The following is an 18,872-nucleotide window of genomic DNA, read 5'->3' on the forward strand; positions in this document are numbered from 1 at the left end:
ACTTTTTTTTAAATTATGTATTATGTCTTGGAAGAAGTACAGCTGGAATACTCCTTAGAAGCAAGGATGGTGAGGCTTCATTTCAGGAACTTTGGACATGTTATCAGGAGGGATCTGTCCCTGGAGAAGGAGGTAATGCTTGGTAAAATAGAGGGTCGGTGAAAAAGAGGAGGATTATCAACAAAATGGATTGACATACTGGCTGAAACAATGGGCTCAAACATAGCAATGATTGTGAGGATGGCACAGGACTGGGAGTGTTTCATTCTGCTGTACATAGGGTCACTGTCTTAGTCATTTAGTGCTGCCGTAACAGAAATACCACAAGTGGATGGCTTTAACAAAGAGAAATTTATTTCCTCACAGTAAAGTAGGCAAAAGTCCAAATTCAGGGCGTCAGCTCCAGGGGAAGCCTTTCTGTCTCTGTCAGTTCTGGAGGAAGGTCCTTGTCCTCAATCTTCCCATGGTCGAGAAGCTTCTCAGGTGCAGGGACCCTGGGTTCAAAGGATGCACTCTGCTCCTGGTGCTGCTCTCTTGGGTATGAGGTCCCCGACTCTGTGCTTGCTACCCTTTCCTTTTTATCTCTTGAGAGATAAAAGGTGGTGCAGGCCACACCCCAGGGAATCTCCCTTTACCTTGGATCAGTGACGTGACCTGGGTAAGGGTGGTGTTACAATCCTATTGTAATCTTTTTTAACATAAAATTACAATCACAAAATAGAGGACAACCACAGAATACTGGGAATTGTGGCCTAACCAAGTTCACACATTAAAAAAAAAAAACTTTTATTCTGCTTTAAGTGAAAGTTTACAAATCAAGTCAGTCACTCATACAAAAATTATATACACCTTACTATATACTCCTAGTTGTTCTCCCTCTAATGAGAAACACAATCCTTCCCTCCACTCTCTATTTTCGTGTCCACTCACCCAGCTTCCAATCCCCTCTGCCCTCTCATCTCCTCTACAGACAGGAGCTGCCCACATAGTCTCATGTCTCTTCTTGATCCGAGAAGTTCACTCTTCACCAGTATAATTTTCTATCCCATATTCCAGTCCAAACCCTGTCTGAAGAGTTGGCTTTGGGTATGGTTCCTGTCTTGGGCTAACAGAAGGTCTGGGGACCATGACCTCCAGGGTCCTTCTAGTCTGAGCCAGACCATTAAGTCTGGTCTTTTTATGAGAATTTAAGATCTGCACCCCACTGCTCTCCTGCTCCCTCAGGGGTTCTCTGTTGTGTTCCCTGTCAGGGCAGTCATCGGTAGTAGCAGGGCACCATCTAGTTCTTCTGGTTTCAGGCTGTAGTCTCTGGATTATGTGGCCCTTTCTGTCTCTTGGGCTCATAATTACCTTGTGTCTTTGGTGTTCTTCAGACTCCTTTGCTCCAGGTGGGTTGAGACCAATTGATGCATCTTAGATGGCCACTTGCTGCCGTTTAAAACCCCAGACACAACTCTCCAAAGTGGGATGCAGAATGTTTTCTTAGTAGATTTTATTATGCAAATTGACTTAGATGTCCCTTGAAACCATGATCCCCAAACCCCCGCCCCTACTATGCTGGCCTTCAAAGTGTTCAGTGTATTCAGGAAACTTCTTTGCTTTTGGTTTAGTCCAGTTGTTACATATATTTTGGGGGGGGGGACACAATTCAGTCCATAACAGTCACTACGAATCAGAACCAACTCAGCATCTGACAACATCGTGTACCAAGGAGCCCTGGTGGCGCAGTGGTTAAGCGCTCAGGTGCTAACCAAAAGGTTGGTGGTTCAAACTCACTAGCTGCTCTTTAGGAGAAAGATATAGCAGTCTGCTTCAGTAAAGATTTACAACCTTGGAAACCCTATAGGGTCGGTATGAGTTAGAATCAACTCCATGGCAACAGGTTTGGTCTTTATTGTGTACTAGGTCCCTAACCCAGACCAAACCAAACCCAGTGCCCTCGAGTGGATTCCGACTCATAGCGACCCTATAGGACAGAGTAGAACTGCCGCATAGAGTTTCCAAGGAGCGCCTGGCGGATTCGAACTGCCGACCCTTTGGTTAGCAGCCGTAGTAGCACTTAACCACTACGCCACCAGGGTTTCCACTAGGTCCCTCGTCCCTGGGTGGTGCAAATCCCTGGCGATTTGAACTCACCCAGTGGAGCTGCAGAAGAAAGTCTCGGTAGTCTGCTTCTGTAAATATCACCGCCAAGAAAACACTGTGGAGCTGTTCTACTCTGTAACACGTGGGGTCGCCATGAGTCGGAATCCACTCCACGTCTGCGTTTGGATTTTTAACTAATTACCAGGCGGCGGATTTACTAAATGTGCTTAAATTGACAATGGAACAAACTCCGGCACAAATCCTTATCTGCGGGTGTATGGAATGAGGCCCAAACCCCTTTCGGGCAGGAACCTAGCAACAGAGCCTGCTCGTGAGTTGCTCTCACTGCAAACGCTCTCACTGTAGAGTCTTCGCGCCGGGAGGCACGTTAGGGGGAGCCTGATGCAGCCGCCAGCCTTTCAGGGGCGAACAGGGAGGGGACGCGGTCGCGATCGCCTCTCCCACCCAGCCAGGCTGGCCGCGCACGGCTCGAACAGGGATGGGGACTGAATTTACAGTCCCACCAGCATGCACCTCCGACCCTGCCCCATCTAGACCCGAATTATCTCCAGAGCCAAGACGAGCGCCTTTCAGTCCGCCCGTGTCCGGTGAGGACCCCTGTGAAGCAGGGATGATTTAAGAGGATCCCGCGGAAGGGGTTTCCGCAGGCTGGAGGCTTGGTTCCGCGGCACTCTGCAACTACAACTCCCGAAAGACCTTGTGACGGACGCCATCTTTACTCCTCGCCCGGCTGAGCGGCCTGTTCGTGGGAGGGAGTCGCCCCGCGTGCGTCATCGGCGCGCGCGACCACCGTCGCGGAGTTATGACGTATAGATCGGGGTGTCCTCCGACTGTCAGTCAGAGCGCGGCCAGGTACGGGCCGAGAGGCCCCCAGGGCCGGCGCCACCATGGCAGCTGTGTTCGACCTGGACCTGGAGACCGAGGAGGGCAGCGAGGGCGAGGGCGAGCCAGAGCTCAGCCCCGCGGTGAGTTCCCCGCTCGGCGCGACTCGATTTCGACCGCAGCCGGCATCCCGCACCCGGAGTGGGCTCCGACACCTGCAGACTCCGGTCCTTCTCAGGCCCCAGTCCCTGTCTCACCCCACCTTCACCTCTCCCCAGCCTTGTCCCCCGATTCTCTCTCTCCTGACCCCCGCCTCTCCTCCTCGCTCCTTGGCCCCTATCCTGCCAGCTCCCATCGCGGACCCCCCCCTCTCCTGGGCCAAGCAGTCCAGCTGCGGGCAGGGAGCGGTATCCTGGCACTTCCCTTGGCGCTTACCCCCTCGGTTTCTCACAGGACGTGTGTCCCCTTGCCGAGTTGAGGTCGGCTGGCCTGGAGTGAGTGAGGGTCGCGTTGGGGGAGGGGTTGGCCGGGGAAGGGACCCTGGGAGTACTGGAGCCTTGCCCCTATCCATTTTTGTGTCCACAGGCCTGTGGGACACTATGAGGAGGTGGAGCTGACCGAGACCAGCGTCAACCCCGGCCCTGAGCGCATTGGGCCCCACTGCTTTGAACTGCTGCGTGTACTGGGCAAGGGGGGCTATGGCAAGGTACCAGCACCTCTCCTAGCCGCCGGCTTCACAGCCCCAGGGTGGCCTCGGCAAAGGGTTCTTGGGATGAATTAGGCTTGTCAGCCAGCAGAGCCTCAGATGGAATTCAGAGCTAGAAACAAAAAAGGGAAGGAAGATCCTCTCAGAATCTGACTGGAAACCTTTCCTGCCCCACCCTTAGGTGGGCCTAGGCCTCTTGGTCCTAATGCCAGAGCTTCAGGGTGGGGCTTCATGAAGAAAAGATGTGGAGAGGGAAGTCGATCCAGTCTCCCTTGCTCTACAGGTGTTCCAGGTGCGAAAAGTACAAGGTACCAACTTGGGGAAAATATATGCCATGAAAGTCCTGAGGAAGGTGAGTCATTGGTTCAGCCAACATGGAGTTACTGAGCGCTTGCCATTCCCAATGCACCGTCCAAGGCTTTGGGAGAACAGCAAGGCCATGACGGAGCTGGTCCCTGACTTTGTGGCCCGTGTTTTTGGCATTTGCTGGCTTATTGTCTATTGTGATATATATTGCTCTGTAGTAGTTCTCAGCTGGGGGTGATCTTGCCTTGGGCAACATTTGGAGACATTTTTGATTGTCATGACTGGGGAATGTTACTGGCATCTAGTGGGTAGAGGCTAGAGGTGCTGCTAAACACCCTGCAGTGTACAGCACAGTCCCCTATGACACAGAATCGTCTGGTCCCAAATGTCAGTAGTGCCAAGGCTGAGAGACCTTGTGCTAGAGAATAGACCAGGCTGGAAAAGAACGATTGCTGAGAGCAGCGGAATTACACAGAACTAAAACCTAGAGAGAGATAACTTAGAAGGGTGATGGCTGGAGGACCTGAAGGAGCACTCCTTCTGACTGGCCCTTAACCTCTCCAGGCCAAAATTGTGCGTAATGCTAAGGACACAGCACACACACGGGCAGAGCGGAACATTCTAGAGTCTGTGAAGCACCCCTTCATTGTGGAGCTGGTCTATGCCTTCCAGACTGGTGGCAAGCTCTACCTCATCCTGGAGTGCCTCAGTGGTAGGAGTGGGGGCCCAGCCAGGGGTGTGGGCAGGAGGCTGGGTGCAGGCAGTATGGGAGCTCTGGGGGAAGCCCTGAGGAGGCATGATTGTAGAGCGGTTAGGGGCCCACACTCCCATCCATCCATCCATCCATCCATCCGCCCATCCATCCGCCCATCCATCCGCCCATCCATCCGCCCATCCATCCGCCCATCCATCCGCCCATCCATCCGCCCGTCCTTCCCTTCATTCATTCAGCAAACGTCTGTCCAGGGCCTATTGTGTCCCTCACCTCTGTCGTCGGGTAGACAGCTCCGGGGAGTGGTGGGGGCATGTGTAGATGCCTGGAGGCTTGTTCTGTCCATTTCTCCTGTACCTTCATGTCCTGCTCCTCTCCGCTTTGTGCCCTGCATCCAGCTAGGTCCCAGTCCAGCGGGTCATTCTCAGCAGCGCCTTCCATCCTCTGCACTCTCGCAGGGGAATGGGAGCTGCAGTTGTTTCTTAACTGGGCTCGAGGCCTGCAGCTCACCCATTTCTAACGTCCCCTCCACCAGCTGCCAGGGTCTTTCTGGAGCACGGCTTACTCTCACCATTCCTGCTCAGAATTCCATGGCTCTCTGTAACCACCCAGACAAAGCCTGGCATGCTGGGTCGCCATGAAGCGGTCCAGGCCTGTGTTTTCCACCTGTCCTGTCTGTACCAGCCGAGCCTCGTGAGCTTCTCCTCCACACGCTGCACGCTTCCTGCCATTTCAGCGTCCCCCTCAGAGCTCCTTCATCTGCATGAGACTTTCTCTGTTCCCTTGTGTTGGGATTAATTTGTCTCCCCATGTCTTCTGCCTGAGATTTTTTGGGTTAAGCTCTCAGAACCGTTGCCTCGGTCTGGGCCTATCCAAGCAGTCCGTGCATGTCTGTCTCCCCTCTGACTGAGGGTCCTGAGGGCAATGGCTGGGTCTCTTCATCTCTGTCCCCAGCTTCACCCAGCACAGGGCCAGGCACCGAGTAGGCATCGGTAGATGTTTGCTGAATTGAATTGAATCCCCACGGCAGCTCTGGGAGGCAGGTAGGGCGGGACTTCCGTGCCCCACTCTTCCCGAGAAGAAACCCAGACTCAGAGAGAGAAAAGGGTCTTGGTCTTGGCACAGAGCCACAGCGGTGTTTGTGTCACAGGCGGCGAGCTCTTCACACATCTGGAGCGAGAAGGCATCTTCCTGGAGGACACAGCTTGGTGAGTGTGCCTTCCTGCCTCTCTATCTCCTCCGAGGGGGCTCCAGGGACGCCCAGGCCCGGCTGCTGCCCTACGCTGCCCTTCACCTTGTCTGGGCCCTGCAGCTTCTACCTGGCAGAGATCACTCTGGCCCTCGGCCACCTGCACTCCCAAGGCATCATCTACCGCGACCTCAAACCTGAGAACATCATGCTCAACAGTCAGGGTGCGCCCGAGTGCACGTGCGCGCGTGCAGCTTTGTTTACTGGTCCGAAGACTTCGGGGAGGGCTGCGGAGCCCCACGGGCCAGGTTGGGAAGGCTGGCCCGACCCTCCCTCCATCTGCTTCCTCAGGGCACATCAAGCTGACAGACTTTGGACTCTGCAAGGAGTCGATTCATGAGGGTGCTGTCACCCACACCTTCTGTGGCACCATCGAGTACATGTAAGCAGCCGCTGGCTAGTTCCAGGGGCCAGGGGGACAGCCAGAGGTGCCTGGCCTGACTGAGGGTTCCACTTGGCCCAGGGCCCCAGAGATTCTGGTACGCAGTGGCCACAACCGAGCGGTGGACTGGTGGAGCCTGGGGGCCCTGATGTACGACATGCTCACTGGATCGGCAAGTCCAGCCCCTTCACGGTTGGGGGGAGCGGGAGGAGACCCCCCCCATCCCAGGGCACGGGCAGCGGCAGGGCCTGGTGGGAGGCCCACAAGGCCCCTCTCACCTTCTGCCTCCTCCAGCCACCCTTCACCGCAGAGAACCGGAAGAAAACCATGGACAAGATCGTCAAGGGGAAGCTAGTGCTGCCCCCCTACCTCACCCCAGACGCCCGGGACCTCGTCAAAAAGGTGGGACTGCCTCCTGCCTCTGGTCAGGGCCCCGCCACTTCTCCCTGCCTATTGCTCTGTGTGGCTTCCTTAGTCTCTGGTTGTGGGGGAGCTGGCGCTGCCCCTGCTTGGCTGCGGTCTCCCTTGGGGAGTGGACGGGCACTCCTCTTGCACAGCTCTGACCGGACTGGCTGCTGACCCTGGATGGGCCCTCGTCTAAGTCCAATCAGCATAGCACTCACAAGGAGCTCACTACTCATTCATCCTAAGACATCCCCCAAAAAGCAGCTCTTGGCAGTATACAGGGGAGGCTCACCCAGTAGGTGCTCTGTCCAGGTGTGGAGCTGGAATTCCAGTAAAGTGCTCTGGGGTGGTGAGAAGGCTTCTTGGAGAAGGGGCCGCTGAGCTTTCCCTACCCTCCCCCTCCTCCTCCCTTGCCAGTCCCTGGGAATGGGGGGAGCACACCACCTCGCCTTGGCCGTCACCCTCTGCCCTTGTTCCCTAGTTTCTGAAGCGGAATCCCAGCCAGCGGATTGGGGGTGGCCCAGGGGATGGCGCTGACGTGCAGGTGGGCCTGGGACCACCATAAGGGGGCAGGGCTGTCTCCAAGGGTGCTGGGGTGCTGAGGGCAGCAAGTTACTGAGGGAGCCAGGAGCCTGACCTATTGGTGTATCTGGGGTCACTCCACCCACAGAGGCACCCCTTCTTCCGGCACATCCACTGGGACGACCTCCTAGCCCGCCGTGTGGACCCTCCCTTCAGGCCCTGTCTGGTGAGTGGGGAGCCCAGGGGCAGGCTGAGGACCCTTGTCTCAGAGACCCCTGACCCCTGCCCCCGTGGTCGGCCCACAGCAGTCAGAGGAGGATGTGAGTCAGTTTGACACCCGTTTCACGCGGCAGACGCCAGTGGACAGTCCTGACGACTCAGCCCTCAGTGAGAGTGCCAACCAGGCTTTCCTGGTGAGTCCTGGGGGCCTGAGGCTGATGGGGACCAGGCAGGGATCATGGTTGAAGGCGGGACACTGAGCCAGCCCGGCCTCTGCCCCAGGGCTTCACGTACGTGGCACCTTCCGTCCTGGACAGCATCAAGGAGGGCTTCTCCTTCCAGCCCAAGCTGCGCTCCCCCAGGCGGCTCAACAGCAGCCCCCGGACCCCCATCAGGTACTGCACGCAGAGGGTCATGCCACTGGGGTGGGGGCGCTGGTGGGCAGGAGGCCATGGCTAGCTTTGGCTCTACCATGAGCCGCTGGGCTACTGCCCGTGGCCTTGGTTTCCTCATCTGTGCCTGGAGGCCTCAGTCCCTGCAGTTTGGGAGCCTTACAGCTGTGTACCCAGAATGGGTAGGGAAGTCTGCCCTCTCTGACCCCGGGCCAGCAGGCCCCTGCCTGGGCCTGTGGGGCTCTGACTCTGCCTTGATTTCCCCTGCAGCCCCCTGAAGTTCTCCCCCTTTGAGGGGTTCCGGCCCAGCCCTGGCCCACCGGAGCCCATGGAGCCAACTCTACCTCCGCTCCTGCCACCACCACCACCACCCTCGAGCACTGCCCCCCTCCCTATCCGTCCCCCCTCAGGAACCAAGAAGTCCAAGAGGGGCCGTGGGCACTCTGGGCGCTAGGAGGGAGGGTGGGGAGGCCCCTCCCTGCAGGCTCTGAGGGTAGCGGAACTCTGGGCCAGTTGCTGAGACCTAGGGCATGTCTGGCGGAGGGGAGTAAGTGCAGGTGAGAGTGTGTGTCTTTGTCAGGGTGGCGGTGGCTCCTGAATCATGAGTGTGGAGGGCCACAGGCCACAGCTGCGGGGATGGACTGCTGCCCATCTGGGCGAAGCTGTGCCCCTGGGGAATTAAAGTATGAATCATGGCACTGACCTGGCTCTTCCTTTGGACACGGGCAGAAGTGGGCAGGGTTGTGCCAGGAGGAGCCCCTGCTGGGGGTTGGAGGGGTGGCCATAGGACCACAGCACCTTGGGCTGGAAACGAGAGTTTTATTTCTAAAGGCTGTTCTCTTATCCTGGGGATGGGGAGTGGGGGAATGGGAACAGGAACTTGTAGGGGGCATTAGAGTCCTTGCGGGGTGTGGGTGACGTGGGTCCAGGGCAGGCTGTGTCCAGGTGTGGCAGCTTGGGTGTGATGGGGACAAAGCCTGGCCCCTAGAGTGCGGTGACGTGGGGGCCCTGGCCCCCAGTTGCCCTAGCGCTGTCGTCCCAGGCTGCGCTGCCAGCAAAGGCGTGGAGGTCGCTGAGCAGGGCCTCGGCGCTGCCTCCGGAGCCCACCGGCCCCTGGATGCCCAGGCACCCCTCGGCATCGCCGTCATGGGCCTCCTCCGCCCTCTCTGGGGCCTGCCCTGGGCTGGGCCCCCCTCCAAACAGCTGCTGCTCTTCCTGGGGTCCGGCCACCCCTAGGCCGCCATCCATGATGTAGTCTTCGGCGTCTTCCTCATCCTCCTGCTGCTCGGGGTCATTGTCCAGGGACCCCTGCTCAGCCCGGGCCCGAAGCCAGCGACCTGGGGGGCTGGCCCACAGCAGGTGACGCGTGTGGCCCCACAGCGCAGCCCCCAGGCGGGCCGGGTGGTAGTAGCCCCCTGAGTCACGGCTGAGGCGGCGCCAGGCCAGTGCCAGGGCAGTGACCAGCAGCAGGAGTAGCAGCAGCAGCAAGACGATGGTGACAGAGCTGGAGCCTGACACATCCTCTGTGCTGTCGCCTGAGGCCAGTGCCCCCGGCAGGGCCAGCAGGGTCCCGAGCCCCAGGGCGCCGGGCAGAGCCTGTGGAGACAGGGGGTCTCATCACTTGGGGTGGGGACCAAGCCATGGGCTGTCTGGGTGACCTGCCACTTTCCTGTCTCAGAGAGGGGACAGTCAAGCAGAAAAGCCCAAGTCCTTCCCCAGCCAACAAGGCCCTGGCTGCCTTCCTACCATTCGCCTCACTGTCCCAGCACTGAACCTGCTCCTGCCCGCGCCTTTGCTGTGGCTGTGCCTCTGCCCAGACACTTCTCCTGACAGCCACAGGCCACCCACCACCTCCTTCAAGTTTTGGTTCAGACATTGCCTTGGCGCAGCCTCACCTGCTCTCCCTTACTCACCTGGTCTCTGTCTGCAGCCCACCCACCCACCTGCCCTCAGGCCCCTTAACTTGCTCTGTTCTTCTCTCCCCCGGCACTAACCCACTAGATCATCCTGTTTATCCATTGCCGATTGTCTCCCGTCCCCTCTCAGAATGTGGAAGGAAGGAGCCCCCAGCAGGAAGACGGGTTTCAGGTCTGTTTTGTTCACTGAGCACCTACACCCACACCTGGCACCTAGCAGGTGCCCAGTAAATACTGGTTGACTGGGTTGAGATTGCCTGCCTGGGGGGTGCTGGGAAGGGGAGGGAAGGAAGGAGCCCTACAGGCCAGTGTTAGGTGCTCTTCCTGAGACCTTGGACGGAGAAAACCATTCCACCCGTGCTTAGCTAGCTCCTAGAGTGGGGGTCCCCAAGGCCCCTCTTCCTTTTCTCCCAGGCACGGGGCTGCCCCAGCTGCAGCGTTTCCGTTCAGCTACAGGTCCCCGGGGCCCTCGGTGCGCAGGGGCGCTGGGGGCTGGGGGGCGGACGCAGCTGCCAGAGGAAGCCTGCGGTTGGAACAAGGCAGGTGGGGGTGTTGTGGGGAGGGGTGCTGGGTGCAAACCTCCCCCCCCACCCTGGGCCCTGCCTGCCCCAACTACAGTGATGCAAGCTGAAACTGTCTCCAAGTCTCAGCTCCCAAGGGGAGGGGTGAGAAGGCCCATCCCGGGGCCTAGAGTGGGAAGTGGGTGCCACGCACAGCCGGGAGGGAGGAGGCCTGGCTTCTGCCCCACACTCGCCTCCTAGGTCTCTGCCTCTGCCCTGCCTGTTTCTGCCCTTGGGCCCCCATGGGGCACCTTCCTTAGTTCCCGGGGCCCAGAAAGTTGGGCCCTGACCTCTTGCTGCCCACACCCCAGGATCCCTGCAGGCTCCCACGCTCACCATGGGTCGGCTGTCTTGGCGCCGGGCGCCCACCTCCAGCCCTGGCAGTGTTGAGCGAGAAGTGAGCTCTTGTTCTCCCCGCCGGGATGTAGAGTGTGTAGGGGTGCCCCAACTCTTCCGCTTCCTGCCCAAACACCCGGCCCCGCCCTCCCTGCTCAGGACCCTGATGGTGGTCCCCGGGGCCCCAAAGGCCCATCTGGATCCACAAATGACCTGATCGGTATGTGCCTCAAAGGTTGTGGCTAGGGCCACAGGGCCTGTGGCCAGGCCTCCAGAAGGAGGAACTGGGCACAAGGAACTGGGCACCCAGCCAAGAGCAGGGCACAGCCTCAGAGGCGTCCACAGGTCTCCTGCCTCAGTTTCCTGCCTGGCAGGATTCTGGGAGGTAACTGTTGGGAATGTGTGCGGCCCTCAGGTGCATCTCCCGTCTCTGATTCCTGTGGGCCTCACCTGTCCCCACGTTTCCAGACTTCCTTTCCCAGCCCCACCCTTGCAGCAGGAGGTCAGACCTGGCTTTTAGAAAGAGAACTTTATTTGGAATGAAAATATAGAGCGCATCCCTCCCACTTCTTCCGGGGAGGGGCGGGGGGCCGGGCAGGGATGAGGAGATGGTCCCTCAGAGTACAAGTGAGCTTGCCTTGGTACAAAAATCTTCCACAGTAACAATGACGAGAGCCAGGCAGGGGCTGCAGCTGGGGCCCACAGGGTGGCCTGGGGCAGGGGACAGCTCCTAAACCAGCCCCAGAGGCCCTGGCAGCCAGGGAGGCCCCGTGTGACCTGCCAGCAGAAGCTGAGTGAGAAGGGGGCAGAGGAGAAGGTGGGATGGCGTCCCTCGGCGGGGAGAGTCCTAAGCGTCCCCGTTCTCCAGGCGGCAGAGCTGCTCCTCCAGACGGGTGATGCGCTCACCTTGCTCCTTGACCAGCGCTCGCAGGGCCCGCAGCTCCTGCATCACCTCCTCCAGCTTAAAGGCCTCCTGCAGGGCCGGCGGGTCAGAGGCCAGCCCTCCTCAAACCGACCACCAGGCAGGGCCTGGGGCCTAGAGGGCAGCCAGTGGTCCAGACCCACCTAGCACCCAGGGCCCACCCGTTACCCCCACCTGACCGCAGGCACATACCGCTGCTCCGGTGAGGCTGCCACTAGCAGCGGTCACAGCAGTGGTGGCTGCAGGTGTGGGGGCCCCTGAGCGGGCAGGGGTGGCAGCGGGCCGGCTGTCGGATAGTATGTTGCGCCGGCTGACCTTCAGGTCCCGCTGTTTGCTGGGCACGTAGGCCTCTCGCAGGGAGATGAGGATGGGTTCAGCGTCGCGCCCGCTCACCCACTCCTCCGCCTCCAGGGCTGCCTCTGGCCCAGCCGTATCAGGGTATAGATCGTCCTGGAAGAGGTCGGACTGCGGGGGGGGCGGCAGGATCAGCTGGGGTCCTGCAGCCTTGGGTAAGGAGCCGCAGGGAGGGAGCCATGTCCCCCCCCACCACCAATGCTGTCACTCACCCATCACCATGGTCCCTGGAGGCCCAGCCACCCTGGGTGGGGGAGTGGCAGCTCTCTTCCCAACCACACTGGCTGCAGCAGTCTTGGCTCCCAGCCCTGACCTCTCCTGAGCTTATCTTGGGGGTGGCAGGGGAACCTCAGCCACTGGGCCCTGTGCCCCTTCTGTCTCCTTATGGTCCCTGAGGCCAGGTGCCTTCCCCAGCCCCCATTGGACCCCTAGCCCCTGTCCTGGCTCCAGCCTTATCGCCTCTCAGTGGGACCCTGGGTGGCCACCTCCTCACCAGTCTCCTGGCCTCCAGGCTGGCACCCTGCCTACCCACCCTACAATGGCCTGGCCCTCAGTAACCTTTCTAAAGCTCAGCTGTCTTTTCACTTCCCTTCTGGACATCACCAACAGTTCCCCCAAATTTCCCCTAGCCTCCCGGAGCAGGGCCTGTGACACATCTGCCCCTGTAGGCTGCAGGGCCAGCTCCGGGGCTTTGTGGGAGCCATGTGTGCGTCCCATGGATGAGGAACTCCCGGGGCAGGCCCCACCAGCCTCGATCATGATCTGCTCACTGAGAAGGTGCGTGGCTCGCTGACTGAAGCCCTCAGTAAACACCGGCACAAGACTCATGGAAGTTCGCCCAGGTCACAGGTCACGTGCAGGTCAGCTCCCCGCCACAGGACTCTCCTCCAGCCAGACCCCGCCCCTCACGATCCCTCTTTCCATTCCCACCCCCACTGGATGGTTCTTCCTGCTAAGGGAAGACTTCCATGATTGGCATGACCTCCACAACCCTCCTGTGGCTCCCCCAGGACAGGGCCCTTCAGCTTACCCCACCTCCCTTCCCTGCTGGCCTCCCACCCAGCACAAACGCTGGGCTGGACACAGGGCATGCTGGCATCTGCCCGCCCACTGGCCACACCTCCCACTCACAGGCCTCAGCCCAGGCCACCTGTGGATCCATCTGCTTGAGAAGGGGGTGGGGTGGCCTCACCTTTCTTGGCACAGTCATGACAATGGGCTCGCACTTGCGTTCATGCAGTTTATAGAACCTGGAGAAGGGAGAGGAAGCCCCACTGGATCTACCAACCTCCCCCATCATCCACTCCCATAGACTGACCCCTGATCTCTGGGCAGCTCCTAAGGGCTGATTTCTGACCCCTAGGCCCCTCTCCCAGGCTGCATCCTGACTCCTGGCTCCCAGAGTCTCCCGGCCCCTTCCGAAGGCTGTTCCTGCTCCTAAGTTGCCTCCCACAAGCTGACCTCTCACCCGGCCTGCCCCCAGGCTGCCCCGGTCCTGAGCTGAGCTGAACCCTACCTCCCCAGCTACCAGGTGCCCCTCTTACCGGGCGATTTCGCACTTGCTGACCTCCAGGCCCCTCTTGGGCATGCTGCCCATGCCCCTCTGGGGCTCTTTGCTGGTGAACGTGTTCAGGAAGTGGATGTAGGGGGGCTCGTCTGTGATCTCAAAGTACCGGATGCTGGAGTCGCCCTGCAGTGGGGGGGCATCAGCATGCGGCAGCCCCTCCGTTCCTGCCCCCACCCCTGACCAGCCCCAGCCCCACCTTGCCGCAGACGTAGACCACACCGGTGTCGGGGTCATAGAAGGGCAGCAGGGCCCCGTTGCTCGAGTCCAGCTCCTGCAGGGCCATGGGCTCCTCCAGGTTCCCCTGGCACACGGGAGGGGCAGTCAGGCCGGGAGCCCCCCATGTCAGGACAGGCCCCAGCCAGCCTTACATGTCAGCCCTTAACACGCTGGCTGCTCCCTCCCAACACTAAGCCTCTGCTCACCCAGTGTGCCCTGCCAGGCCCTCCCAGCTCCTGCCCAAACCAGGGCTGGCTGTCCAAGCTTGCTCCAGATCTTAGAACCACTGAGCCAGGGCTGAGAGGGCCCCCTACGGGGCCAGGAGGTACCAGGCAGTACCAGCCCCTACCTCAGGGGGTCCCCAGAGGCCACAGTGCAGAAGCACAGGGCTGTGGGACAAAGCACTTCAGGGGAGAAGCTGGGAAGGCTTCCTGGAGGAGGGGGCCTCTGCTGGGCCAGATGGTAACAAGCAAGCAAAGGAACAGCGTGGGCAAAGACACAGAGGTAGATTGGGGGCAACGGGGGAAGAGTCAAAGACAGCCAGAGAACGGGGCTCCTGAGGGCCTGAGTGTCAGGCGGGGAACCAGTGGAGCCCCCAGGTAGGACCCAGTCTCAACCTGCCCCTTGGGCCAGCCACAGCCACTCACTGGGTCCCAGAGCGCCAGCTGCCGCTCGCTCATGCGGCTGAAGCCGGTGGTGAACACCTTGCCGTCCGCTAGGAAGATGGCCCGCATGGGCCGGGCGCCCTCGTGAGCCTTCTCTCGCTCCTGGGGGTGGGACACAGGTGGTCAGTGCAGCACCCCATCAGGCCCCTGGGCCTGGCCACCGCCATCCTCACCCCCGGGGCTACATACTGCCACCAGGGTGCCCCGGCGGGGGTCGATGATGCGCACGCTCTTGTCCTTGCAGGCAGAGCAGAAGAGGCTGCCGTTGCGGTTCCAGCAGACGTTGTAGATGAGGTCCGGGTGCTGGGTGTCCAGGCGGTACAGCTCCTCCGCTGTGCCCACATTCCAGATGAGCACCACGTTGTCGCAGCCTGGTGGGCAGGTGGTGGGAACAGTCAGCTCGCCAGGCCAGGCTTGCCCACCCTCCTAGGTCGGACCCCACCCCTCAACTTCTGTCGGATGGTCCTGGGAGGGACCACTGGGATGTCTCAAGCGGCGCGTGTGGGGGTAGGGTGCTGACCTGCGCTCAGCAGCACATTGCGGGCTGTCGGGTGCCAGGTGATGATGCCTACTCGCTTGGTGTGCCCCTCCAGCACCACCACCGGCTCCGTCAGCGGTGAGGACAACCCATTTTCGGGGATCTGCCAGACCTGGGGGAAGGCGACGATGTCAGGCTGAGGCCTCTGCCTGCCCCTGCCACACCCCTGCCGCCCGTTCCATCAGTCCTGAGCCTCACCATGACGGTGCAGTCCTCTGAGCCGCTGGCGATAACCTCGTCATTGTGGGGACACCAGTCAATGTCTAAGACGGGGCCAGTGTGTCCGCATACCGTTGGGTAGGCCTTGTCAATGCGGCCCGTCTGCAGGCACGAGGGGACAGTCATGGGGGACCCAAGACCCCCAGGCTTCATCCCTCCCAGAGCCTCAGTCTTCCCCTCCATGGAGTAGGGATGACCTGCTTGGTCTGCCCCACAGGTGGCCCCCTTGAGGGTCACTGGGGCATGATTGACTGTGCCCTACCAGCCTGCCACTTGAGCAGGAAGGGCTTGTTGCCTCTGACCCTGACTGAGGCAATAAAACACTTGCTCTAGGTTAACACCTCCTGAACAATAAATCTGATTATGACACCTGCTGTGCGGCATGGGGACAGGTGAGATGGGGGGTGTGAGGTGTGTGGAACAGTCCAGAGGGTGTGGCCCAGGTACTTCCCGAGGGGCCCACCTTGCCCAGCGGCAGCACCAGAAAAGCACCCCCGCCGCTGGCCTCCACAATCACTGCCAGGAACCTGGGGTTGACAGCGCAGAACGTGCTGTCCCAGGTGACACGGGACACTCGAATGTCCTCGTAGCACTGGTCATTCTTGACCGGCTGTCCGAACACATGCCGGAACTTGCTCTGCCGAACCACTTTGCGGAAGGACATGTCTGCAGGGAGGAGAGGCCTGGGTCAGTGTGCCTGTCCCAACAACCAGCAGCCCTCCCAGGGTGGTGTGAAGGGAGTGGGGAGGAGGCAGCTGGAGGCCTGGGCTTCAGTGTTCCCAGGTACAGCATGGGGTCACAGGGGCGGACCGAGGGCATCTGGAGGGAAACACACTAACCCCTGGCCCTGTCCACTGCAGAGTCCCGAGGGGGTTTGTAGAAGCCTGCTGGCCTCTCCCAGGCTGTGGTATGAGTGGGGAGGTGGGAGGCACAGGGGCCAAAGCCAGAGGAAGCTTAACTCTTCTGTAACCATCCCAGTCGGGAGCGGGCTCCTTCCTGGCCAGGGATTTGGAGGCCGGGTGATGGGGAGGAAGGAGGGAGGGGGCAGGACAGGCCTGCACAGTGGGCCGAGCTAGGCCCCAGTTCTGAGTCCCAGTCCCGGCTGCAGGGAAGTGCGGGGCCGCAGGGAGCCCGGCGGGGGGGGGGCGGGCGGGGCGGGATCGGGACGCCGCTCCCATCTGCAGAGCATCTCTGGGCCGGCCTAAGGGGAACCGGGCGCCCACTTTCCAGGGATCCCGGCCCAGGAGGGGAGAGTCTGGGCGGCCACGGAGAGCGGGGACCGAGGGTGGGGCGCCCGGGAGAGGACTCCTCGGCCCCGCGACCCCCACCTCGGGCCCCTGCCCTCCGCCCTGCAGCGGCCTAGCCCCCAGCCCGTGCCCCCAGCCCGGCCCCACCGCGCTCACCGGGGGAGCCGTGGGTTGCAGCACCGGCCTCGGACGGCTCCGGATCCCGGCCTCTGGGAGGCAGGAAGCGGGAATCAGGAAGTGACAGAGGAGTCGGGGGCGGGGGGGCGGGGCCGAGGCGGGAGACCGGGGCGGGGCCTGATCGGGCCACGCCCCCGCAGAGACCCAGGCCCCGCGGCACTTCCAAACCGGAAGTCGCGAGTGGAAGCCCCTCGGTAGCCCCTGGAGCGGAGGGGCGGGGCCGGGGCGGGGTCGCGGGGGCGGGGTGCTGCCTGGCCGCGGACCCCGGGCCCCTTCCCCCGTCCTGCTAGCACCCCAGGGCGGCAGCCTCGGGATTCCATCGGATTGGGTCGAGCTCCTCCTCCCCATCCCCAACCCCAGTGCAAACCTCTAGGGCCTCCCCAGTCCACCGCCGACTCCAAAATAAGGTCTACACCGACGGTTTATGTATTCACGGGCCTCTTTTTAAGTTATAAGCGTACACTCTCCTGGTTAACAAGGTGAATAAAACAGCAGTGTTTTAAGGAGAGAGCGGAAGCCCCCAGCACCCCGTTCTTCCTGGTATACAGGGGTGGGTCCTGCTGGCCTCCTTATTATATAAATAGACGGGGTCCTGCCCCCCAGGTGCCCAAACCTTTCTTTCTTTCCTCAACATCTTCCTCATAGGCCGGGGTGGAGGATGGGGCGGCCAGTCCACGACCCTCTCCTTCTAGCCAGCTCTTTGTGAAAAGGAACGGCGTTCGCCCCATCCCGTCCTACCCTGGTGGGTTTAGGTGTCCCTGGAGGTCCCAAGGATTCCCCCGGTGGTGTAAATGGTTAACCCACCGGCTGCTAGCTAGAAGGCTTGAGGTTCAAGTCCACCCAGGTGTCCTAGAAGGAAGGCTCCTGATCTGCTGAGAAATCAGCCGTTGAAAACCCTGTGGCGCACAGTTCTGCTCTCTCACACGTGGGGTCACCATGAGTTGGGGCCGACTCCATGACAACCGGCTCTGAGGGCAGTGCTGGTTCCCTGGAAGAATTCTCGCCTTCCATGAGGGAGCCCCGGGTTGGATTCCCAGCCAGTGAATCTCCTGCACAGCCACCGCTGTCTGTCAGCGGAGACTTGCTTCTTGCTGCGGTGCTGCATAGGCTTCAGATTTCAGAGGAGATGGGTGGCCAAACTTAGGTGAACTGGGAAGAAAAATCTGGTGCCAAGCTAAGATGAAGTAGGAAGAAAGGTCTGGGAATCTACTTCCGAAAATCAGCCAATGAAAACTCTACGGCTCACAATCGTCGGATCTGCAACCATCGTGGTGATGGTGCCCGATGGGGCAGCATTTTGTTCCGTCCTGTGACTGGGGTTGCCATGAGTCAGGGTCGACTCCTCGGCAGCTAATGGTGACGACACTAGGTCCCACAGGTGTAGTCTGCCCCCCCCCCCTGGAGCTGAGGGCCCTGGGGCACTTGGCCACACCTCCCTCTCTCCTTCCTTGAGCGGCCACCAGCCTGGGTGATCAAGGGCTGATAGGCCAGTCCCCTTTCCATAAAGAGCAGGGGAGAGCAGAAGTCAAAGAACTTGGCCTGGGGCTGCACAAACGCCCGACTGTGTGTCCTCCTGTGGCTGGGGCTCAAATTCCAGGCTCATTCCCCTCCCCAGGCCATGTTGAGGGCGCAGGCTCAGGGAGTCGAGTGCTTGCCTGGGATGACCTGGTCCAGATCCAGTCCCCATCTGTTTGGCTCCAAAGTCCTCGCTTTTCCCACTGCTCCATAAATCCTGGGAACAGAGGAGGGAAAAGGGGACAGCCTCCCGCTCCATCGCGTCTCCAGGTAACACCTAGAAGTCTGTAAAGCCCAACCAGATCCCATTACTCCCCTACTCCAGACCCTGCAATGCCTCCCCATTGCCACACTTGAAATCAAATCCACAGCCCCGTTACCCCACCCCAACACATCCCTGTCTACCACGCTCATCACCTACTGCTGCCCTTTCCTGCATGTGGTCCAGCAACACTGACCCTCCTGTCCTTGAAATACACCAACCACATTCCCATCCCAGGGCCTTGGCACGTTCTGTTCCCTCTGCCTGGAAGCTGTTCTCCCAGACCTTGAAAAGATTCCATCTCTCACTTCCTCCAGGTCTCTGTTCAAATGTCACCTCCTCAAGGACCCTCTCTGACCATCCCCCTCAACTGGTCACTCTCTAGACCTTACATTATGACGGTACATTACATGATTATTAGTGTATTTACTTTTATTATTTTTTGTCTGTCTCACTACACAGGATATCAGCAAACTGAAGACAGGGACTTTGCCTTGTTCCCTACTATATACCCGACACCTAAAACAAGACCCCGCACGTAGTAGGTACTCAATTAA

The 18,872-nt window shown here is 60.1% G+C and overlaps 3 protein-coding genes across 4 annotated transcripts; 1 reads left to right on the plus strand and 2 right to left on the minus strand.

The window, feature by feature from the left end:
• Window positions 1–2,479: 2,479 nt before the first annotated feature.
• RPS6KB2 (ribosomal protein S6 kinase B2) lies at window positions 2,480–8,627 on the plus strand. Of its 2 annotated transcripts, none has more exons than XM_049892650.1 (15): window positions 2,480–3,071; window positions 3,382–3,422; window positions 3,514–3,634; window positions 3,918–3,986; window positions 4,505–4,652; window positions 5,803–5,860; window positions 5,965–6,065; window positions 6,193–6,283; window positions 6,365–6,455; window positions 6,578–6,685; window positions 7,170–7,232; window positions 7,359–7,436; window positions 7,564–7,623; window positions 7,712–7,824; window positions 8,092–8,627. In XM_049892650.1, exons 1-15 carry the CDS (start codon window positions 2,994–2,996, stop codon window positions 8,273–8,275), a joined length of 1,404 nt encoding a protein of 467 aa, XP_049748607.1. In that variant the 5' UTR covers window positions 2,480–2,993; the 3' UTR covers window positions 8,276–8,627. The 2 variants fall into 2 exon arrangements, with proteins under 2 accessions (XP_049748607.1, XP_049748606.1); XM_049892649.1 differs by having other exon boundaries at window positions 2,482–3,071; window positions 7,516–7,623.
• A 178-nt stretch (window positions 8,628–8,805) lies between these two features.
• On the minus strand, window positions 8,806–10,717 carry PTPRCAP (protein tyrosine phosphatase receptor type C associated protein). The gene is made up of 2 exons (XM_049892651.1): window positions 10,634–10,717; window positions 8,806–9,417 (listed from the first exon to the last, which is right to left on the minus strand). Exons 1-2 carry the CDS (start codon window positions 10,634–10,636, stop codon window positions 8,806–8,808), a joined length of 615 nt encoding a protein of 204 aa, XP_049748608.1. The 5' UTR covers window positions 10,637–10,717.
• Window positions 10,718–11,480: 763 nt separating this feature from the next.
• Window positions 11,481–16,593, minus strand: CORO1B (coronin 1B). Its single transcript, XM_049892648.1, has 11 exons — window positions 16,518–16,593; window positions 15,578–15,780; window positions 15,094–15,216; window positions 14,878–15,007; window positions 14,547–14,728; window positions 14,340–14,459; window positions 13,673–13,777; window positions 13,454–13,599; window positions 13,102–13,159; window positions 11,748–12,020; window positions 11,481–11,606 (listed from the first exon to the last, which is right to left on the minus strand). The coding sequence occupies exons 2-11, from the start codon at window positions 15,776–15,778 to the stop codon at window positions 11,481–11,483; spliced, it is 1,464 nt and encodes a 487-aa protein (XP_049748605.1). The 5' UTR covers window positions 15,779–15,780; window positions 16,518–16,593.
• Between the last annotated feature and the right edge of the window lie 2,279 nt (window positions 16,594–18,872).

This window comes from Elephas maximus, chromosome 7 (genome assembly GCF_024166365.1).
Source record: "Elephas maximus indicus isolate mEleMax1 chromosome 7, mEleMax1 primary haplotype, whole genome shotgun sequence".
NCBI classification, from domain to species: domain Eukaryota; kingdom Metazoa; phylum Chordata; class Mammalia; order Proboscidea; family Elephantidae; genus Elephas; species Elephas maximus.

Excerpts from the sequence above, each read along its gene's own strand:
- RPS6KB2 (XM_049892649.1), top strand. The coding sequence starts at position 2,994 with ATGGCAGCTGTGTTCGACCTGGACCTGGAGACCGAGGAGGGCAGCGAG. Across the intron at positions 7,437-7,515 it reads CTCCCTTCAGGCCCTGTCTG|CAGTCAGAGGAGGATGTGAG; the intron begins GTGAGTGGGGAG and ends GTCGGCCCACAG. Across the intron at positions 7,825-8,091 it reads AGCCCCCGGACCCCCATCAG|CCCCCTGAAGTTCTCCCCCT; the intron begins GTACTGCACGCA and ends TTTCCCCTGCAG.
- CORO1B (XM_049892648.1), bottom strand. The coding sequence starts at position 15,778 with ATGTCCTTCCGCAAAGTGGTTCGGCAGAGCAAGTTCCGGCATGTGTTC. Across the intron at positions 15,008-15,093 it reads CAGAGGACTGCACCGTCATG|GTCTGGCAGATCCCCGAAAA; the intron begins GTGAGGCTCAGG and ends GCCTTCCCCCAG. Across the intron at positions 14,729-14,877 it reads CAATGTGCTGCTGAGCGCAG|GCTGCGACAACGTGGTGCTC; the intron begins GTCAGCACCCTA and ends CCTGCCCACCAG.